The following is a 19,271-nucleotide window of genomic DNA, read 5'->3' as shown; positions in this document are numbered from 1 at the left end:
CTCTTGTGCATATACTGGGAGCACGAACGTCTGGACCAATCTCTCTGGGGGAAGCCTAAACAACTGAACCAGGACACTTGTTGTGGGCTCACCATCAGAGAACTCGCCCTGCATGTAGCAGGCAGATCACAGAGCTCTCCTACAAAATACGTGGGAGAGGAGTCAAGACATGCTTCTTGGGGCAAGGGATTGCTGGGTTTAAGACAACATAAATTACTACAAACTGGAACCTCGAGAAAACTATTTCATAGGGAAGAGGGCTACACAAGACGCATGCACAAAAAGGATCAGGGAGGCCCTTATGCCTTGTCCTTAAACTATTTTCTAAACTCATTGTACAGATAAACCCTGAAGGAGAACTCTGACACAGATCAGTCTGCAAAGACTGGTAAAGGTGTTTTCTTTCTCTCTCTCTTTTTAAGTTAGCTCTTGGCATTCAAGGAAAGCTCAGCCATATCACAAGTTGGAAACAAACTTAAGGAACAGAAGCTTCAGAGTCTAAATTCCAGCAATAACACGTTAAAATATCAGTATGTCCGTGTTTCAACAAAATATTACAAAACATACAAAGAAACTGGAAGCAATGGCCCAGGCAACAGACAAGATTAAAGTATTAGAAACCATCAAAGAAGACAACCAGATATGGGAAATTCCTAAGATTTTTTTTAAATGGTCCTAAATATATTCAAAGACCTAAATGAAAACATGGATAAAGAACTAAAGGAAATCAGGAAAATGACAGATGAACTCAAAGAGAATATCAATATAGAAATGGAAATTATGAAAAGGAATAAAATAGAGCTGAGGACCACAGTATTACACACTCAAAATTCCCTAGAGGGGTTCAACAGTAAATTGGAGCTGGCATATGAAAGAATCAGTGAATGTGAAGATAAGACAACTGTAGTCATCCAGTCCAGTCTGAGGAGCAGGGAGAGGAAAGAATGAAGAAATGTAAGCAGAGCCTGAGGAACCTGTGGGACACCATCAAGCATACCAACATACACATTGCGGGAATCCCAGAAGAGAGAGACAAAGGGGCAGAGACAATATTCAGAGAAATAATAGCCGAAAGCTTCCCAAATTTAATAAAAGACGAGACATACACATCCAATATACTCAACAAACTCCAAACAGGATAAATTCAAATAGACCCCAGTGGAACTTATCATATTCAAACTGTCAAATGCCAAAAATAGAGAATTCTGAAAGGTGCAAGAGAGAAACAAAGTGTCATATACAAGGGAGCCTCAATAAAATTTGCCAATTTCTCACTAGAAACCACGGAGGGAAGAAGGCAGTGGGATGACATATTTAAAGTGCTGAAAGCAAAAAACTGCCAAACAAAAATTCTATAACTGGAAATACTCCTTCTCAAAAATGAAGGAGAGGGAGATGTGGCTCAAGCAACTGAGTTCCTGCCTGCCACATGGGTGGTCCCAGGTTCAGTTCCCGGTGCCTCCTAAAGAAGGTGAGCAAAAAAAGGTGAGCTGACGCGACAGGCAGGCATAGCAAGCTGATGCAACAAGAGACACAAGATAAAAAACACAATGAGAGACACAACAAAGCAGGGAACAGAGGTGGCTCAAGCAATTAGGCGCCTCCCTCCCATACAGGAGGTCCCAGGTTTGGTTCCCGGTGCCTCCTAACGAAACAAGGAAGATGAACAAATACAGCAATTGCAAACAATGAGAAGATGGGGAAAAATAAATAAAAGAAATCTTAAAAAAAAAAAAATGAAAGCGAGATTAAGACATTCCCAGATAAACAAAAGCTGAGGGATCCAGCACCTTATCACTAGACCAGCCTTATAAGACATGCTAAAGAGAGTTCTTGGGTGAAAGGAAAATAGACAATAGATCAAATAAAGATCATTCCAAGAAGAACTAATACAAATACTGCTCAAAATCCTCCCAAAAAAAAGTGAACAGGAAGGAACACTACCTAACTCATTTTATGAGGCCAACATCACCCTAATACCAAAGCAAGATAGAGATCCTACTAGAAAATTACAGACCAATTACTCCTATGAATATAAACACAAAATTCCTCAACAAAATACTTACAGATTGAATCCAATAGTATATTAAAAGAAGTATACACCATAATCAAAAGCCAGGTATGCAAGGATGGGTCAATATAAGAAAATTAATTAATGTAATATATCAGATTAACAAACTGAAGGGGAAAAAACAAACAAACATCTCAATTGATGCAGAAAAGGCCTCTGAAAAAATCCAGCCATCCTTTCTGGAAAAAAAATACCTTGAAAAATAAGAACAGAAGGACACATCCTCAACATCATAAAAGGCATATATGAAAAACCCACAGCTAACATTCTACTCAAAGGTGAAAGATTGAAAGTTTTCCCTCTAAAATCTGGAACAAGACAAGGATGCCCACTGTTACCACTGTTATTTAACATTGTACTAGAAAATCTAGCCAGAGCAGTTAGGAATGAAAATGAAATAAAAGTCATCCAAATTGGAAAGAAGTAAAACTTACACTATCCGCAGATGACATGATCCTAAATATAGAAAGCCCAAAAAAATCACAACAAAGCTACTAGAGGTAATGAATAAATTCAACAAAGGGGCAGGGTACAAGATCAACATGCAATATACATTAATAATGAACACTTTGAAGAGGAGATAGATTTAAAAATTCCAAATACAATAATAACTAAGAGAATCAAGTATCTAGGAATAATTTTAAGCAAGGATGCAAAGGATCTGTACACAGAAAACTACGAAACATAGCTAAAAGATATCAAAGAAGACCTAAATAAATGGAAAGACATTCCATGTTCATGGAGTGAACACTGAATAACATTAAGATGTCAATTCTGGGAAGCAGATGTGGCTCAAGCAATTGGGCTCCTGTCTACCATGAAGGAGGTCCAGGGTTCAATTCCCAGGGCCTCCTGGTGAAGACAAGTTGGCCCACGTGGCAAGCTGGCCCACACGGAGTGCTGGCCCATGCAGAGAGCTGGTGCAGCAAGATGATGCAGCTAAAAGAAACACAGAGGAGAGACAGTAAGAAACATAGCAGACCAAGAAACTGACATGGTGCAATTGATTCAGTGCCTCTTTCCCACTCCGGAAGGTCCCAGGATTCATTCCCAGTGCCACCTAAAGCGAAGATAAGCTGACAAAGAGGAACACACTGCAAATGGACACAGAAAGCAGACAGCAAGTGCAAAACAATGAGTGGGGAAGAAATTAAATAATTAATTAATTAAATCTTTTTTTTTTTTAAAGATGTCAATTCTACCCAAACTGATTTACAGATTCAATGCAATCCCGATCAAAATTCCAACAGCCCACTTCGAAGATATGCAAAAGCTAATTATGAAAATTTCTGGAAGGGTAAAGGGCCCTAAATAGCCAAAAACATCTTGAAAAAGAAGAATGAAATTGGAGAACTCATACTTCCCAACTTTAAAGCTTTTTACAAAGTTACAGTGGTCAAAACAGCATGGTACTGGCACAAAGACAGACACACAGACCACTGGAATTGAATCGAGAGTTCAAAAACAGACCCTCAAATCTATGGCCAATTGAGTTTTTAACATATATTTTTATTACAGAGGTTGTGAAATTACAAAACAATCATAAATGTCTGGAATTCCTATACAACATCCGTTCACCAACACACCACACTGTTGTGGAACATTTGTTACAGGTTATGAGATAATATCATCAGACTATTACCACTAACTATGGTCCATAGTATACATTTGTCATATTTTTACAGACTCTATTAACACAGTATATCTTTGGCATTGATGCAAGAATATTACAGTCATCCTGTCAACTATAGCCCATACATTATATTAATTGTATTTTTCCCTGCTTCTCCACCTTCTCACCACCCTACAATAGTGACATACATCCATTCTATTTCATAGAAGGACATTCTTGCATTTGTACTATTAACCAAAATTCTTATCTACCTCTGGGTTCCCTGTGTTATTCAATCCCTAGTTAATTCTCTAGTTTTCTTTCAGCTGACATTTACATTCCAGACTATGCTTTACAGCCACAATCCCATTGATAAACCAGTTGCTACTCACTATAATGTGTAACCATTAACTCTATCCATTTCCACACTTTTATAGTCAAGTTAATTAAAACTTTACATATATTAAGCATCAGTACTCCTTCACAGTATGGCCAATTGGCTTTTGAGAAGGAAGCGAAATCCACTTAATTGAGAAGGAATAGTCTCTTCAACAAATGGTGCTAAGAAAACTGGAAATCCATATGGAAAAGAATGAAGGAGAACCTCTATCTAACGCCATATATAAAAATTAACTCAAAATGGATCAAAGACCTAAACATAAGATAAAGGACTATAAAGTTCCTAGAAAAAAATGTTTGGAAGCCTCTTCAGGATCTGTGTTAGGCAACAGTTTCTTAGACTTTACTCTCAAAGCACAAACAACAGAAGAAGAAAAAACAGATACATGGGATCTCATAAAAATTAAAAACTTTCGTGCATCAAATGACTATCGTGAAAGCGAAAAGAAAACCTATACAATGGGAAAAAGTATTTGGAAATTACATATCCAATAAAGAATTAATTTCTAAAATACATAGAGAAATCTTTCAACTTAACAACAAAAAGACAAATGACCCAATTTTTAAAATGAGCAAAAGACTTGGACTGACATCTCTCCAAAGAGGATATATGAACAGCCAGAAAACACATGAAAAGATGCTGAATATCATTAGCCATCGGGAAATGCAAATCAAAACCACGATGAGATAACACTTTTTATCCATTAAGATGGCTGCTATTTAAAAAATGGAAAATAACAAATGTTGGACAGGATGTGGAGAAATAGGAACACTCATTCATTGCTGGTGGCAATGTAAAATGGTGTAGCCACTGTGGAAGACAGTTTGACAGTTCCTCAGAAAGCTAAGAATAGAACTACTATATGAACCAGCTATCCCACTAGTTGGCATATACACAAAAATACTGAAAGCAGGGATGCAAACAGATATTTTCAAACTGATGTTCAAGCAGCATTATTCACATTTGCTAAATGATGGAAGCAACCCAAGTGTTCATCAACTGAAGAATAAACAAAATGTGTTATATACAACCAATGGACTATTATTCAGCTGTAAAAAGGAATGAAATCCTAATACATGCAACAACATAGATGAACCTTGAAGACATTTATGCTGAGTAAAATAAGCCAGACAAAAAAGGGCAAATATTGTTTGATCTTACTGATATGAAATGATTTGAATAAGCAAATTCATAGTTAGAATCTAGAATATTGGTTATCAGAGGCTGGGTTGAGGGTAGAGAATGGGCAGTTAACGCTTAATTTGTACAGAATTTCTGTTCAGGTTGATTATAAAGTTTTAGAAATGGGTGGTAGCGATAGTAGCACATTATTTTGAGTGTAGTTAACAGCCCTGAACTATACACATGAATGTGCTTAAAAGTGGAAAGTTTAGGTAATATATATACTACTGGAATAAAAATTTAAAGAAAAAACCTAGGACTATAACACAGTGAATCCTATTATAAATGATAAACTATAGTTAATAAAACAAGTTTAATATTCTTTCATCAATTCTAAGAAAGGTACCACACTAAAGCAAAGTGTCAACAATGGGGGTATTTGGAAAGCTGTAATTTTCACATGAGTTTTCAGTAAACCTACAACTTCTCTAATAAAAAATATTAAGTAGAGAATTTTTTAAAAGATCTCTGGTAAGTGTAACAACATAGGTAAATATAAATGTCAGTACTGTATTTTTGGTTTATAACTCCACATTTTATTTTCTACAGGATCTAAAAGGCCAAATGCATAAACAATAATGATAATTCAAAGGTTTAGGACTCATAATGAATGCATACATAATTTGTGACAAGACTTATATAAAGGTGGGGGGATGGAGAATTAGAGGAACATAGTTTTGTGTCTTCTACTGAAGTAGAGTTAGTAACAAAGCAAAATACTGATATAGATTTAGGACATTAAATTTAAACCCTATGGTTACTAAAAGAAAATATCAAAAAATATGCAAGCTTATAGAGACAGAAATTACAGTACAGGTTGCCAGAGGTGGAGGGTAGTGGGAATGTGGAATTAATGCATAATTGTGTATAGGGTTTCTGTTTGAGGAGAAAGGAAAGTTTTAGTAATGGAAGGTGGTAAGGGTACCACAATATTGTGAATTTGACTTATCCCACTACATGGTATGCTTGGGAGGGCTTGGTATGGGAAGAATTATGTTGTATGTAAGTATCCACAATTTAAAAAAGGAAAAGAAAGAAACTAAAGAGACAACAATTAAATGCAATAAATGATCCTCAACGGATCTAATAGAGGAGGAGAAAAAGGTCGACAAGACATTACTGGGACACAATATAAAACTGGGAATAGATGTAAACTTTGTATCAATGTTGAATTTTTTTAACTTGATAACTGCACTTAAGATGGGTACATAGGTGATTATCCTTGTTCTTAGGAAATGTACATGGCAGAATTAAGTGTTCAAAAGCATGATGTATACAACCGCCATTCAACTATTCAGAAAATGGACTGATAAATAGGTGGGTGGGATAGTGGGAGGGATAGATGATAAACAGAATGAAACAATGTGGTTCAGAAAGGCAAATGTGGCAAAACGTTAAAACTGGTAAATCTGGGTATCTGGGGGGATAGGAGTATGTTGGAGTTCTCTGTAAGGGATATGTATTATTTTCTAACTTTCCTGTAACTTTGAAAGAATTTCAAAATGAAAAGTTTAAAAAATTAAAAAACAGGAGGTAGACAAGTTGGGAAGAGATGTTTGGGAACTTCGGGTGTACAAATGGGTAGGGTTGTGAAGGGCAGAGGAGGAAGATAAACCAAAAAGGTTAAAAAAAAAAAAAAAAAAAAAAAGGGTAGGGCCAGATCAGGGAAGACCTGGCTATGGAGCATGGAGTCTGGTCTTTCCTCGGTGGGCAGTGAGTGGCCACTGAAGCCTCAAGACCACTTCTCTAGCAAAAGTCATCTGACATCTGACAGGGGAGCAGGTGTAGCTCAGTGGTTGAGTGTCTGCTTCCCATGTACGAGGTCCCAGGTTCAGTCCCCCGTACCTTCTAAAAATAAAAAAAAAACAGTTGGGAAATGGATGTGACTCAACCAATTGGACTCCCGTCTACAATATAGGAGGTCCAGGGTTTGATGCCCAGGGTCTCCTCGTGAGGGCAAGCTGGTCCACGCAGAGTGCTGGCCCATGCTGGAATGCCACCCCATGCAGGAGTGCTGCCCTGCATGGGAAAGCTGCCCCTCGCAGGAGTACTGGCCAACACGGAAAGCTGGCGCAGCAAGATGACAGAACAAGAAACACAGAGAAGAGAAAATAAGAAGACATGGCAGAACAGGGAGTTGAGGTGGCACAAGAGAGTAATCGTCTCTCTCCCACTCCAGAGGGTATGAGGATCGGTTCCCAGAGCTGCCTAATGAGAAGACAAACAATCACAGAAGAACATAGCAAATAGACACAGAGAGCAGACAACGAACGGGGTGGGGGAGAAAATAAATTAAAAAAAAAAAAGCATCTGATAGTGGTATGAAATGTAGATAGATCTAAGGAAGGGAAGCCCTGAAGGCATAAATAGAATGAAAAGGGAACAAGTGAAGGATCTGGTAGAGGGAAAATGTGAATAAACCTAAAAGGACAAACAAACAAATGGGCCTCAACAAGATGAGAAAAAGAGCAGGACAGGGGTCAAAGAAGATCCACAGTGTCAAGAAAGTAAAAAAACCTTTTCACTCAGTTTAGCAGGCATTTACTGAGCACCTGGGCTGAGCCAGGGACTTTGCTAGATTAAAGGATACAGAGGTGTGAGCCATGGGCCTGGCCCTCCAGTCATTTCATGCTGGCTTAGAGGCAACAGGAGGGCACAGTCATTGGCAAATATCAAGAGAATGTTTGTAAGAGCAGATGAGGATCCCTATTTTGGACAATCCTAGTTTGAGGCAGTTCAGTACTACAGAGAACTAGGAAGTAGCCTGTGGAAGGAGAATTTCAGGAACAGGTTGCAATGACTGTTAGGCACATCAATTTGCTTATGAAAAAAGTTTGAGAAAACAAAATAATGCATTTTTTCCTGTGTTTTTCAACACAGTGAAATATACTACTTGTTATCATTCCCACTCTGACACCCAATACAGAAGAGCTCTTCCCCTTGCTGTAAGAAAATAAAATAAATGATATATGCTTTCAAATAAGGGGAGCTGAAGAAATACTACTACTGACTGAACTAAGAGGGACAGAACTATGGGAACTGAGTTGCACCGTTTCCATGGCTTCAGCCTCTACTGTCGCTGCAAGTCCACAAATGAAAACTGCATAGAAACTTGAGATTGTTTACATTAAAAAAAGAAATCTAACCCTGGGAAAACGTGCTGCCCTCAAGGTAGTCTCCAAATCCCTGAAGCTGGCTGAGTTATACACAACCCAAAGCACATATTGGACCAGTGGGGTTGGCCACATTTCTTATCCAACAAAAGTATTCATTTCAGTACAAACAACCTTTAACAGGCAGAAATATCTTCCACAAAGCTGGCCCTGAATCGCACTCTAAGTACTTGGCATTCGCATTTCCCATGGAGCTATCAAGGCAAAGAAAATCACCATCTCCGGGGATGTGAGGAGCTTTGCAACCCCTATCAGTCTTTGTTCTTTGTTTTACCATTCACATTAATTGAAAGCTATTTACTACAGATGAAAAATAAGCTTCGTTCAGCTGCCTCTAAACTGATCCCAAAAATAGAGCAATCACTTTAGTACAAATTGGGTCAGATGTATTTTTAAAAATAAAAAATAAAAATAAAAATTTTAAAAAACAGCTCCCTGGTGAGAGGACTGACATGGCATGGGACCTTGTTAAGAATCAGGGGAAAGTCTGCAAAGATCTTCCCTTCCCACACTGGGAAAGGAAATATTTAAAGAGTCAAGCAGAGAGTATAAACTCATGTGGCCATGTGACCATCCAAGTGAAAAAAAGACACAGACTTGAATGCTATGAGTTTCAGCATACTAAGAAAAGAGGTCAAAGAAATATACACTGGTTTTTAGAAGGCCTGCCAAACTAATAACATCTCCCAAAAAAGTCCAGTGTTTAGGAATTGTCAAGAAGCGATACACTGGAGAAGTGGTGCAAGAGGGAAAAAGAGAGATTTATCCATTTCCTATATTTTATTTCTTCACTTTCTAGCTGAGAAATCAAAATGGTCTGACAGCACTTATATTAGTGCACTGAATTTCCCAGGGAAAAATCAGAGTATTAATTGGCTTACACATGCAGCTACATTAATTATTCCATTGAACTAAATTAATCTGCCTTTCTGAAAGGTATTTATTGTCTAAGTTTGTTTAATCATGTTCTCTTGAGCTACAAAAAGCAACAAACTGGGTCACCATACACGTTGTTAAATTTGGTAACAAGGCTGACACCATCTGTGGCCTAGACTATGATGATCTATCTCCATTGATGGGAGGCTTTTCACTACTTCTGCTTTCCCTTCAGAAAGATAATCCAATGTCACATGTGTACAACCAAATCAAAAGCTATTTAAAAATACCCAAAGCTATGCAAATAATCTCTAACACAGTATAATCATATACTAACAATAAGTGTTTATAGGTATATCCAACTTCCACTTACAATTGTATTTTCAGTAGTGATAAGTAAACTTTTAAAAAAATTCTTTAGAAATCAAACTACAAAAACCCTTACGTGAATAGACTTACGTTACAACTGAAATATGCCACAAAATTGTAAATATAACATGAAATTCTGTACATAAACCATTATGGGTTAATTCACAAGGGCATAACCACAAGAAGCCAGCAGAAATCTGCCCACACTATTCTTGCCTTTACAACCTCATTAAGTTAAGACCATCCAGCATCAATGGGAAAAACTCCCAACAAAGGAACTAGCTAAAGGATAAAGGGAGTTTACTACTATCCAGCTTGGTTCCCTCCAATTATAAAAGTACTGATCCTTGCAAGAAGGATGCTTCAGCACCAGAAAAGTCCTGAAATAGCTTCTGAATAATGAAAAAAAGAAAAAGAAAAAACAGACTGAAAGATGTACAAGGTAAAAACAATCCTAATGATCTTCTCGTCCAATCCCTTAATTGACAGACGGTTGGCAATTCAGAAAGGCTATGGGAATGCCCCAAAACACAACTAGTTGACAGCCAAGTGGGATAAGTGTCTAGGTCCAATCCAGTACTCTTTAGTGCCTTTTTTTTTTTTTAACTATTTTAACCTTTACACACACACACACACAAAGTTCCATATTCTATATAATACTGGTTCCGTGATGTTAAAAGTATTCTGCCAAAAAAATGTTTAAAACAGTCTATGGCCAATTACTTTTAAGGGCTAATTGAATTAAACAAAATGAAACTTGTTTTTTAACTGCAAACCTTCTGTAAATCTTTAAAAGGATAAAAAGTATATGGAAGTATACAAATTTATTTAATCAGAGTCATTTTACCTTGGGACATTTCATAGGAGTAGGAGCTTTAATACCATACCTTATTAGTCTCCATATCTCTATGTAGATTTATTAGTTTTGTTGTATCCTACCTCTCAAAAAACAATCACTCCTATATAAAATCTATGATAACTCTCCACCAATCAGAAAAATGACCAACGCACCCCTCACTCCAAAAATAATAATGGATTAAACAAAAAACAAAAAACTAATATCAGGAAAGGAATGGGAGAGAGCAAAATCCTCTGTGGGGGGAAAAAGGGTATTTTAAAATCTGCTACAAATCTCTTCCATAAAAAGTTTCTATCTTTTTTACACAAGATTCATGACTTTAAATACTTTTATTCAGTAAAAATTTGAGACTACAGGTCAAGAAAGAAAGAAAAAAAAGCACTGCTGCAAAGCTCCAGGAAACATCACATGCATGACTGTAAACTGCAGGCCAAAATAAGTCAGCACCTAGTTTAACTATAGAGGCAAACAATAACCACAAATCAGGACAAGCAGGAACTCTAAGGACACTTACCAAGTTATGATTTGTTGAATTAGAATCATCTTCAGGGAATGGGATGTAAATAGCTAAGGCCACACAATTGGCAAAAATAGCCAATAATATAAATATGTCAAATGGTCTGAAGAAGTTCGTTAAGGTATATACATGTTGAGCAAATATAAACTATCATTCTTATCACACTCCCAATCACATCACTTTTGAGTTGCTTTTCAAATAAAAGTTACATACAAAAATCACTTTTGTTAGACTGTTGTGACTATCAAGTTTCAACAAAAGTAATCGTCAGTGGTCATCTCACAATAGATCTTCCTAGCAAGTGACCTCTCCATGTCCTTTTCTTCTGTTGTAAGGAGCATGTTACACTCATTCTTCCAAAGAGGGCACTGTGTGAACCAGGTTTCTGCATCTTGTTTTTAAAAAGACAAGGGTCTCAATAAAACTGCTTAATCAACAAATAAATAATTGTGCAAGAATAGCCAGAAACAGCAACTATGTAGGAGCAACAGAGATTGAAAGGTAAGGAAATTTCCTGTTTGTCTAGTATTTATTATTATTGAAATAATGAAAATGCTCTAATAAAGATTGAAGTGCTGAATGCACAAGTATGTGATTATAACAAACACCACTGATTGTACACTTTGGATGAATTGTATGCTGCTTTATTAATATGTATCAATAAAACTGATTTGTTATTGGAAAAAAAAAAAAGACAAGGGCCTTGAAAAGCTATATTCCTGGCTGTTGTAGACACAGAGAAGTCACCATGGGACAAGTATCTTCCACGGATCCTTGCCTCAATGTGTTAGAGCTATTTTCTTGGGGACCATACTTGGCTGGGTTAGTCAGAATCTCGTCTGGACTAGGCAGGCCAAGTCACTAGGACCTTCGCCATTCTACCTGTAACTCTCTTGTGGCATATTCCAAAACCCCAGACTTTACAATAAGAAAGCCAAGCTGCAGCTCCTTCCTCTGTTTTCTTTATGAAGAAATCAATGGCTATAACTGTTGCAGATCAGAGCTGGACTAGAGCTCAGTTTATAATGTGCTGTTACTGTGTTCAATTTATAAACAAATTAAATAAAAAGCCACATGAAATCAGCACCAGACACTTTCAAAGAACGATTTAACAATTCTAAATCTTGGGGGTCTGTCCGGAAGAATCACTTGAAGATCAGCCTTCAAGAGATACTTAAACATGTTGCTGTTATTTAGAGACATTGTCAAAACTGGCAATAATCCTTTATGGTTCTGAGCCTTTCCAAATGCCAGGTTTCAGAAGCAACCAACCTAATATGCAATTCTTGGACTTGATTTTACAAGAGTTTGTCTCCCATACACTCAATCCCCAAAAGGTAAGGCTATCACACACTAGTCTGACTAAATACTTTGAGGGACCAAGGATTCAAGGGCATGAAATGTCTATTCTCCAGTTATCTTGATACCCTTCTAGAAAATCCAAAAATGCAAAAGGAAACAAATACCCCTTACCTCTCTGGAGATGCTTTGGGTTCCATAAAACCTCAGTCCCTTGAGGTGCTTCAGTTCTCTTTGATATAATGACATGAACATTCATCCCTAACTAAGTTTGGTGGGTTTATTTTTAAGCCAATTAGCTTTTTTTCATTTTTATTCTTTCAACTCATCTAGCACAATAGTCTCTTATGCAGAGATCTAACTTTAAAACAGACCACCTTAAGGAAACTTCACAATGCCCTTTTCATTCTTCCTTTTGGCTATTCCCCACTGAAATTTAAAAATCCATTGCACCAATGTTATTCTCTATAGAAACACACTTACTCTCTCTCCCCTCCCCCACACCACCATCCTTCCTTTTTAATTTCCTAGAACCTAAACAATAAACCAGCAAATATGAGAAATACCAACACAGTTCAGGAAGGCCAAGTAGAAGGTGTAATTCTTCTTAACACTGGCCCAGTTTCAATCTCCAGGTACTGGTGGATACCAGTATCACAGCCATAAGAATTTTACAAGCCAAGCAGAACAGAGCAATAAATATGTGCATCTAGTCCTAGCCACTCTTTCTGAAATAAGAACACCCCTCACTCGCCCAAAGTGCAGGACACTCTGCCTTACCTGCCTGCAAAAACAAACGAGGCTCTCATTCTCCCCTTGCTGATTGTGCCTGACAGAGCTGACTTTAGAAGGATTTCAATAGAAATTAGAAAGAAATGTCATTTAGAAAAATAAATAGATCATACATCATTTAAGGATCTATTCTACAAACTATCCCATTTGTAAGCAGGCTTCCCCTTGAATTGGCAGCCATATCCCCTAATTCCTATATATACGTGCCTGGCAATGTGGGAAAGGAAGACAGCAGCATGATCCAGAAAATCACTCTGTACACATAAATTACTATATACAAATTACTGTGCACAAAGAGAAACAGCATCAGGCCTCCCACCCCACTCCACATAAAATTAATAACCCCACCGAGAGGTCTTGGTTTACTCAGAGTCATGTCAAGCCAACCTGAGGAGGAGGAGATCTTTCAGGCTAAGTAAAACCACTGCCTGACCCCAGGGATGCCAATGAGGTATGCCTGATTTACCTAGCTCCCTCCTGCAATGACACTAGGATTCTGTCCTCAAACTGGAGAACATAAAAAGAAAATAGACACACACAACCCCAGCTATGTGAGAGACACCATAATTCACTCTAGTGAAGAGACATCTGTTTCAAAACGAAAAAGCACATGAAAAACTCCCAAATCCTACCCTAGCATTTGGCTTCTCTCTCCAAAACTTTTCTAGATAGTTACCTCATTTTAACTCCTGTGCATGAGCAGAGAATATAGCCGCAGAAGACAGAAGGCATGCAAAGAGCTGCCTAGCTAGGTACTCGAATTATATCCTTCCCAGGTAGTATGGCCCCTCCACCCTTCTGGGGGTGGTTGGGGGGAAGTTCTATATTCTTGCTGCCCCATGGTTAGGGACTGTTCTAAGGGCCCTGTCAACCCCAATTACATTTCTGGGAAGGAAATGTTTTATTTTACTCAGACCAGTGAATCATCTGACTAATCGGAAAGCTGTTTGTTCAGAAAGAAGGCCTCAATAACCTTTCCTGAAGGAGGGCAGTGGCTAGAGCTTGGCCACCAGGTTTTGGGAAGGGGATACACAGGGAGAAGCACAAGTTTTCCAAGATCTGGGACATATCCATCCTGGGGCATTTGGAGTTCAGTTTTAAAAATATGAAGGAGACACCCAGAAATATAACTCCAATCCAAGGACAAAGAATTTTTTTTTATAAAGGCAACAACTGCAAATTCCTCCACAGAAAGGGCTGTTCTATAACTCATAAGGGTTCAGGGAGGGGAAGCACACACAAAATTCTCCCTTCACACACTCTCTCATGCTCACATTTCAAATGCTTTTTTGGAACTTTTCAAAAGGAAATTCCAGGAAATCATAGTGTTGATCAGAAAAAAAAAGGACCCCTTCCCTTTCCTATGAAGCAAGTGTTCATATTTGTAGCTACCTGAACAATTAGAATTACTAAACGTCAGAGCTAGAAGCAACCTCAGCATTAGCTGGAGTTGTAAAAGCAAATTCCAAAATATCAGAATAAGGAGATTTTACTAAAGGTCAAAAATGTATTCACTTCCCAGAGAAACTCATACAGTCTATTAAAAAAATAAAATTGGCATACCTTATTTGCAATAGGTTCAATGCTCAAAAGCAACTATGGATTTAAAGACTAACAATCTATTGTCAAGTAATCAAAGGCTAATTTCATATTTTAATTATCTACCATTTTAAGGTTTCAGGCTGTCACTCCCACCACCACTCTATACACACACACACACACACACCCTTCAGTGGGCTAAATATACCCACAGAGCCACCCCTCTGCACTCCAAGGAGATAAGAAGATATATACAATGAAACCTTTTACATACAGCTTCTTCTCTTGCTCACATTCCAGACCACTACTGTTTTTAAGGTGCCATTTCAGAAAGTAAATTCTTTTAAAGTACAGATGGTAAAAGAGAAAATGAGAGACTTCCCAGAAAAAGGATACTTCCATTCCACTATACTAATGCAGGCTCTTCGAATGGGGTTATTGAGTGATAAACAGAAAAGGGCACGGGCAGGTCGGCTGTTGGACGAGTTACCCTGTTTTTTGCTCTTGGCGTATTGCTGACGTTTTCTTTGGGAGAGAGATCCTACAGGTGGGGGTGCGGAGGCGCTCATAGTTTGGGCAGCCTTGGCCTGTCTTGCAGCATCGATTGCAGCTTGCCAAGACAGGACAGTTTGCTTGGAGCTATTCGGTTGTGAAGTTGGTCCTTCACCAGAAAGAGGGAGTCTGGTGCCTCTTGCATAGTTTGCCTCTAGGGAGAAAGAAAAAAAGAAATTTGAAACAACAGCAGCAAGAATCTAGTGTCTGTAAAAAATCAAAGGTTGTCACTCATCAAAAATAAGGGGCATCATTCCCATGTCCCCATTTTCAACCTCATGTGTCACATTTCAAAAGTATGGTCAGCCAAAGCAGCAAGAAAAGTCCACGTGCTCTGCCCTCCCTGAGTGTTAGTCACACAGAATCACCGCTGCATTAAATCCAAGGCTAGTACCTCTCTAAAGCCACGTCTTCATAAGGAGTCTTTAGTGCATTTCTTCTGACAAACCGAGGTCATTCCCACATATATTCTACTTTCTTTTCTTATTTGTCAAACCCATGTATGTCTAATGAGTTAACAGATATGTACGAGTTTTTCTTGAAGAAACTACCACCATCAAACACAAAAAAAAACAGTGCCAAAATTCAATAATCAATCATTTTCAGGGTGTTAAACATCTCCCACAGCCACAACTGCAATTATTTCAGCATTAAAAAAAAAAAAAAAAAAAAAAAAAACACCAATCCTCTACTGGCAGTGGGCAAAACCAAAAGCCTCATAACAAATATCTAGATTATGCACTGACACTTCCTGCAAATGAAAATTCATGGTGCTTGGGACTCATTTCCTCCACAGGCTTCGGAAAACAGAAAACATCTTTAGGGCTTTTTTGCATTTTAAATTGCAGCAAGCAGCCAAGTCAGCATCCAGAGATAGACAAGGCAGTCAGGCTGCACCCCTGCACCTTGCATAGACAGACTGGATTATGCCAGGGGCCCTCAAGGTCTAAGCAGGAATCATCTCAGTGTAGTCTGGATCCTGGAGCACACAGGCGCAGAGCCCCAAGGGGGCCTGACAGCCCGAGCACTTGCCGCCTTCAGCCAAAACCGCCTTATTGAGGCAGAAGCCAAAGAGAGGTTGGCAGGGTGAGAGATAGAGGGATGGGTGTTTGAAAAACCAATTATTATTAAATGAAGAACAAGGGAGAGTTAAAGCAAGCACCGATGTGCCTGCCCAGCAGCCTGGGAAGGGGGCAAAACAGGGGGACAACAGATAGTGGAGCCCAGGGATGGCTGGTGCCAAGCCCTGCCTTGGGGAGCGCGCACCCGGGAAGGCTGTGAGTTGGCAGGGGAGGGGGGTGTGTGTGCGCGTGCCCGCAACCTCCAAGAAAGTGGGGGAGGGTTAGCCAGGAACTGCTCCAGCCTCCCCAGACCCGGCCCGAGCTGGTGTGGAAACTGCACGTGGTCCCCGGGCCCAGGCAGGGAGAGAAGCCCCACAGCGGCAGCCACTCCGCGGGCATTGCTAGGTTACCAGCGTGTTCACAGCCGGCGCTGGGAGTAGGAACACACTCTCCACCGTCTCCCTACCCCCCCCCCATTCTGAGACCGACCCCCGCCCCCCACGCAAAGGGAGGGCTGTGCCTCACCCACCCGCGCGAAGGGTGAAATCGGGCAATCCTAGAATTTTCCGGATGCCAAAAGAGACTTCTTCCTTGCCAACCAGGGGGAGGGAGAGAAAAAGGGGAGAAATGGCTGGTAAGGGGGCTCCGGTTGAAGACTAACCCCCACCACACACACACACACACACACACACACACACACACACACACACACACACACACACACACACACACACACACACACACACACACACACACACACACACACACACACACACACGCCGTTCCATCGCTCCGGTGCGTTGGAGGAAAGTTGAGCCCGAGGACAGTGAACTAGAATCCCCGAGGCTCACCGCCCCTCCAGCCGCACAGGACTCCACAGACTCCACGGGCGCCCCCACCCCACAAATGCAGAATTAACTCTGACACTCAGGGCCTGAAGGGGAGAACGGAGTTCCAGCTGACACGCATCTCCCCTTTCTAGGTAGATGACACCATAACAGAAGCATCCACTCCATCCCTCCAGCCCTCTCAACCCACCCAGAGCATCAAAAACAGGGGGAGGTGGGAAGAGGAGGGTCACGACAAGGATTACATTTGGCAGCGGGTGCCCAGGCTCTAGCTGCTCACCGTTCGCGTGGTCCGCTTGTTGCTGCCGTTGATGCTGCATTTTTTTCATCATCATCATCATCATCATCCACGAACATTTATTGAGCGCCTAAGGTGTGCAGGGCACTGGACTGGGCGTTGGGGCGGGGGAGGAACGGGGGAGGGGGTTACCAACAGCTGGGAGCCGCGGTCCCTGCCCTTATTTCTCAATTCAGCAGGGGGTGGGGAAGGACGGGGACAAATAACAGAAAATAAGGACAATTTATAAAAGCCGCTAGCCACCCACGCTCCCTCTTTTTCAAAAATGGAGCAAAATAAACTTTTTTTAAAAAAATAAAATCAGACGTATATATTATCTTAATAATATATACATGTGATTTTTTGCTGCAAAGGAGAATTGGCTTGGTCCCCTCCTCTAGCCGAGGGACGCCGCGCAAATGCCGGCCTGGCCGCTGGGAACGATCGGGGCGCCCGCCGCGGTGCCCGGTGCCCGCCGCCCGCCGCCGGCTCAGGACCTCGGGCAGCCCGAGCTCACATCCGGGGACGGAGGCGCTCGCTCCCCGCGCCCGCCGCGCCGCGCCGCACGCCGGCTTCGCCCCGGCGACGCTGCGCGCCCCCCCTCCCCGCCCGAGCCTCCCACGGGCCGCGCCGCGCCCCAGCTGCCGGCGGCCGGGCCCGGGCCCTCCCCGCACGGCCCGCGCGGTCGGGGTGGCCGCCGCGTGGGGCTCGGGGCTCCGCCAGCCCGGCTGGCTCGGCCGACCAGCCAGGCCAAGGGGTGAGGCGCGCTGCGGCCGCGCACCGCCCGCTTAACCCGCGCCGCGCCGCGCCGCGCCTCCCATCCCCCACGGCCCCGAAGGAGGCGGGCGGGGCCGGCGGCTCCCGCTGCGGCGGGGTGCGGATTAACCGCTCCTCCCCCGGCCTGGATTCGGGGCGGGGTGGAGGGGATGCTTAGGTGCCGGCCGGGTCTCCGCGGGGGCCCCCGCCTCCGCACACCTGGAAAGAGGCCCCGCCCCCTGGGAGCACAGGTGCAAAAGGACGGTTGTCGCTCCAGTGTCGAATCGCGCCCCTCGCGGGGGCTTTGCCTGACTCCCCTACCTCTCCAGAGCTGGTCAGACGCCCCCTCTTGCCTCTCCCAAGCGGTTGAGGGGCGCGTGGGGGGGAGCCCGGCTCTCTGGAGAGCACTCACTGCCCCGGGTAACCTTTGTAACCAACCGGGTTTCCTGGGCGCATTCCCCACTGGCGACCCCCGCCCTACCCGAGAGGGGTCTGGCGCAGCCTGGGACTCAAGGCGATTGGCGGGGAGGGGTAGCTCGCTGGCTCCCTCCTTCTCCGCGCTTCCTGGGAGGCTGGTAGTGGCAAGTAGAAGCCAAGGTCTTTCAAGCCGCTCTTTTGCTTAAAGAAATAGGTAATGTTCCTATAACAGCTGACTCCCCTCTAGAAGGTGAGAGGAGTATTTTGTTTTATACCTTCACGGTCTCTTATATTTGAGATGATGATGGGGTTTGCAAACAGCAGCCCCTGTCTAGAGAGGAAAATATTGTATCTAGTGGATGATGATAGTTCTCTTCTGGCTTTGTACTGTCAGAAGGACTTCTGTTCCGTTACTTGACAGGATTCGAATTATTTGCTTTTGTTCCGATCTACATCTTTCTGCTGTGTTTGGGAACGTTCGAGCACAGTGGCTTTAAAGATAAATAAGCAAATAAAGCAAAAACTCTCAGCATGAATTTGAAAAAATGTTTATGGGAAGGTGCTACTTGGCCCATGAAGACACACATCGGGCATCCTCAATTGTTGAGAGGCATCTGGTACTAGGGACCAAACAGATTTGCTGAGAGGGATGTCCTGTCTGGAAAAGATGA

The 19,271-nt window shown here is 41.6% G+C and overlaps 1 protein-coding gene and 1 pseudogene across 3 annotated transcripts in view; one reads left to right on the top strand and one right to left on the bottom strand.

The window, feature by feature from the left end:
• CACNA1D (calcium voltage-gated channel subunit alpha1 D) overlaps window positions 1-17,964 on the bottom strand; it is a 370,244-nt gene extending 352,280 nt beyond the window's left edge. For all 3 annotated transcript variants that reach the window (XM_058288640.2, XM_058288642.2, XM_058288641.2), the window contains exons 1-3: window positions 17,431-17,964; window positions 15,086-15,395; window positions 11,057-11,162 (exon numbers count right to left, since the gene is read on the bottom strand). In XM_058288640.2, coding sequence (XP_058144623.1) covers window positions 11,057-11,162; window positions 15,086-15,395; window positions 17,431-17,497 — 483 coding nt within the window. In that variant the 5' untranslated portion in view covers window positions 17,498-17,964. The remainder of the gene's footprint in view (window positions 1-11,056; window positions 11,163-15,085; window positions 15,396-17,430) is intronic.
• LOC101443697 (14-3-3 protein zeta/delta pseudogene) overlaps window positions 17,455-19,271 on the top strand; it is a 45,156-nt pseudogene continuing 43,339 nt past the window's right edge.

This window comes from Dasypus novemcinctus, chromosome 26 (genome assembly GCF_030445035.2).
Source record: "Dasypus novemcinctus isolate mDasNov1 chromosome 26, mDasNov1.1.hap2, whole genome shotgun sequence".
In the NCBI taxonomy this organism is placed as follows: Eukaryota; Metazoa; Chordata; class Mammalia; order Cingulata; family Dasypodidae; genus Dasypus; species Dasypus novemcinctus.
Note: the sequence above shows the minus strand (reverse complement) of the source record. Positions and strands in the feature narration are given on the sequence as shown.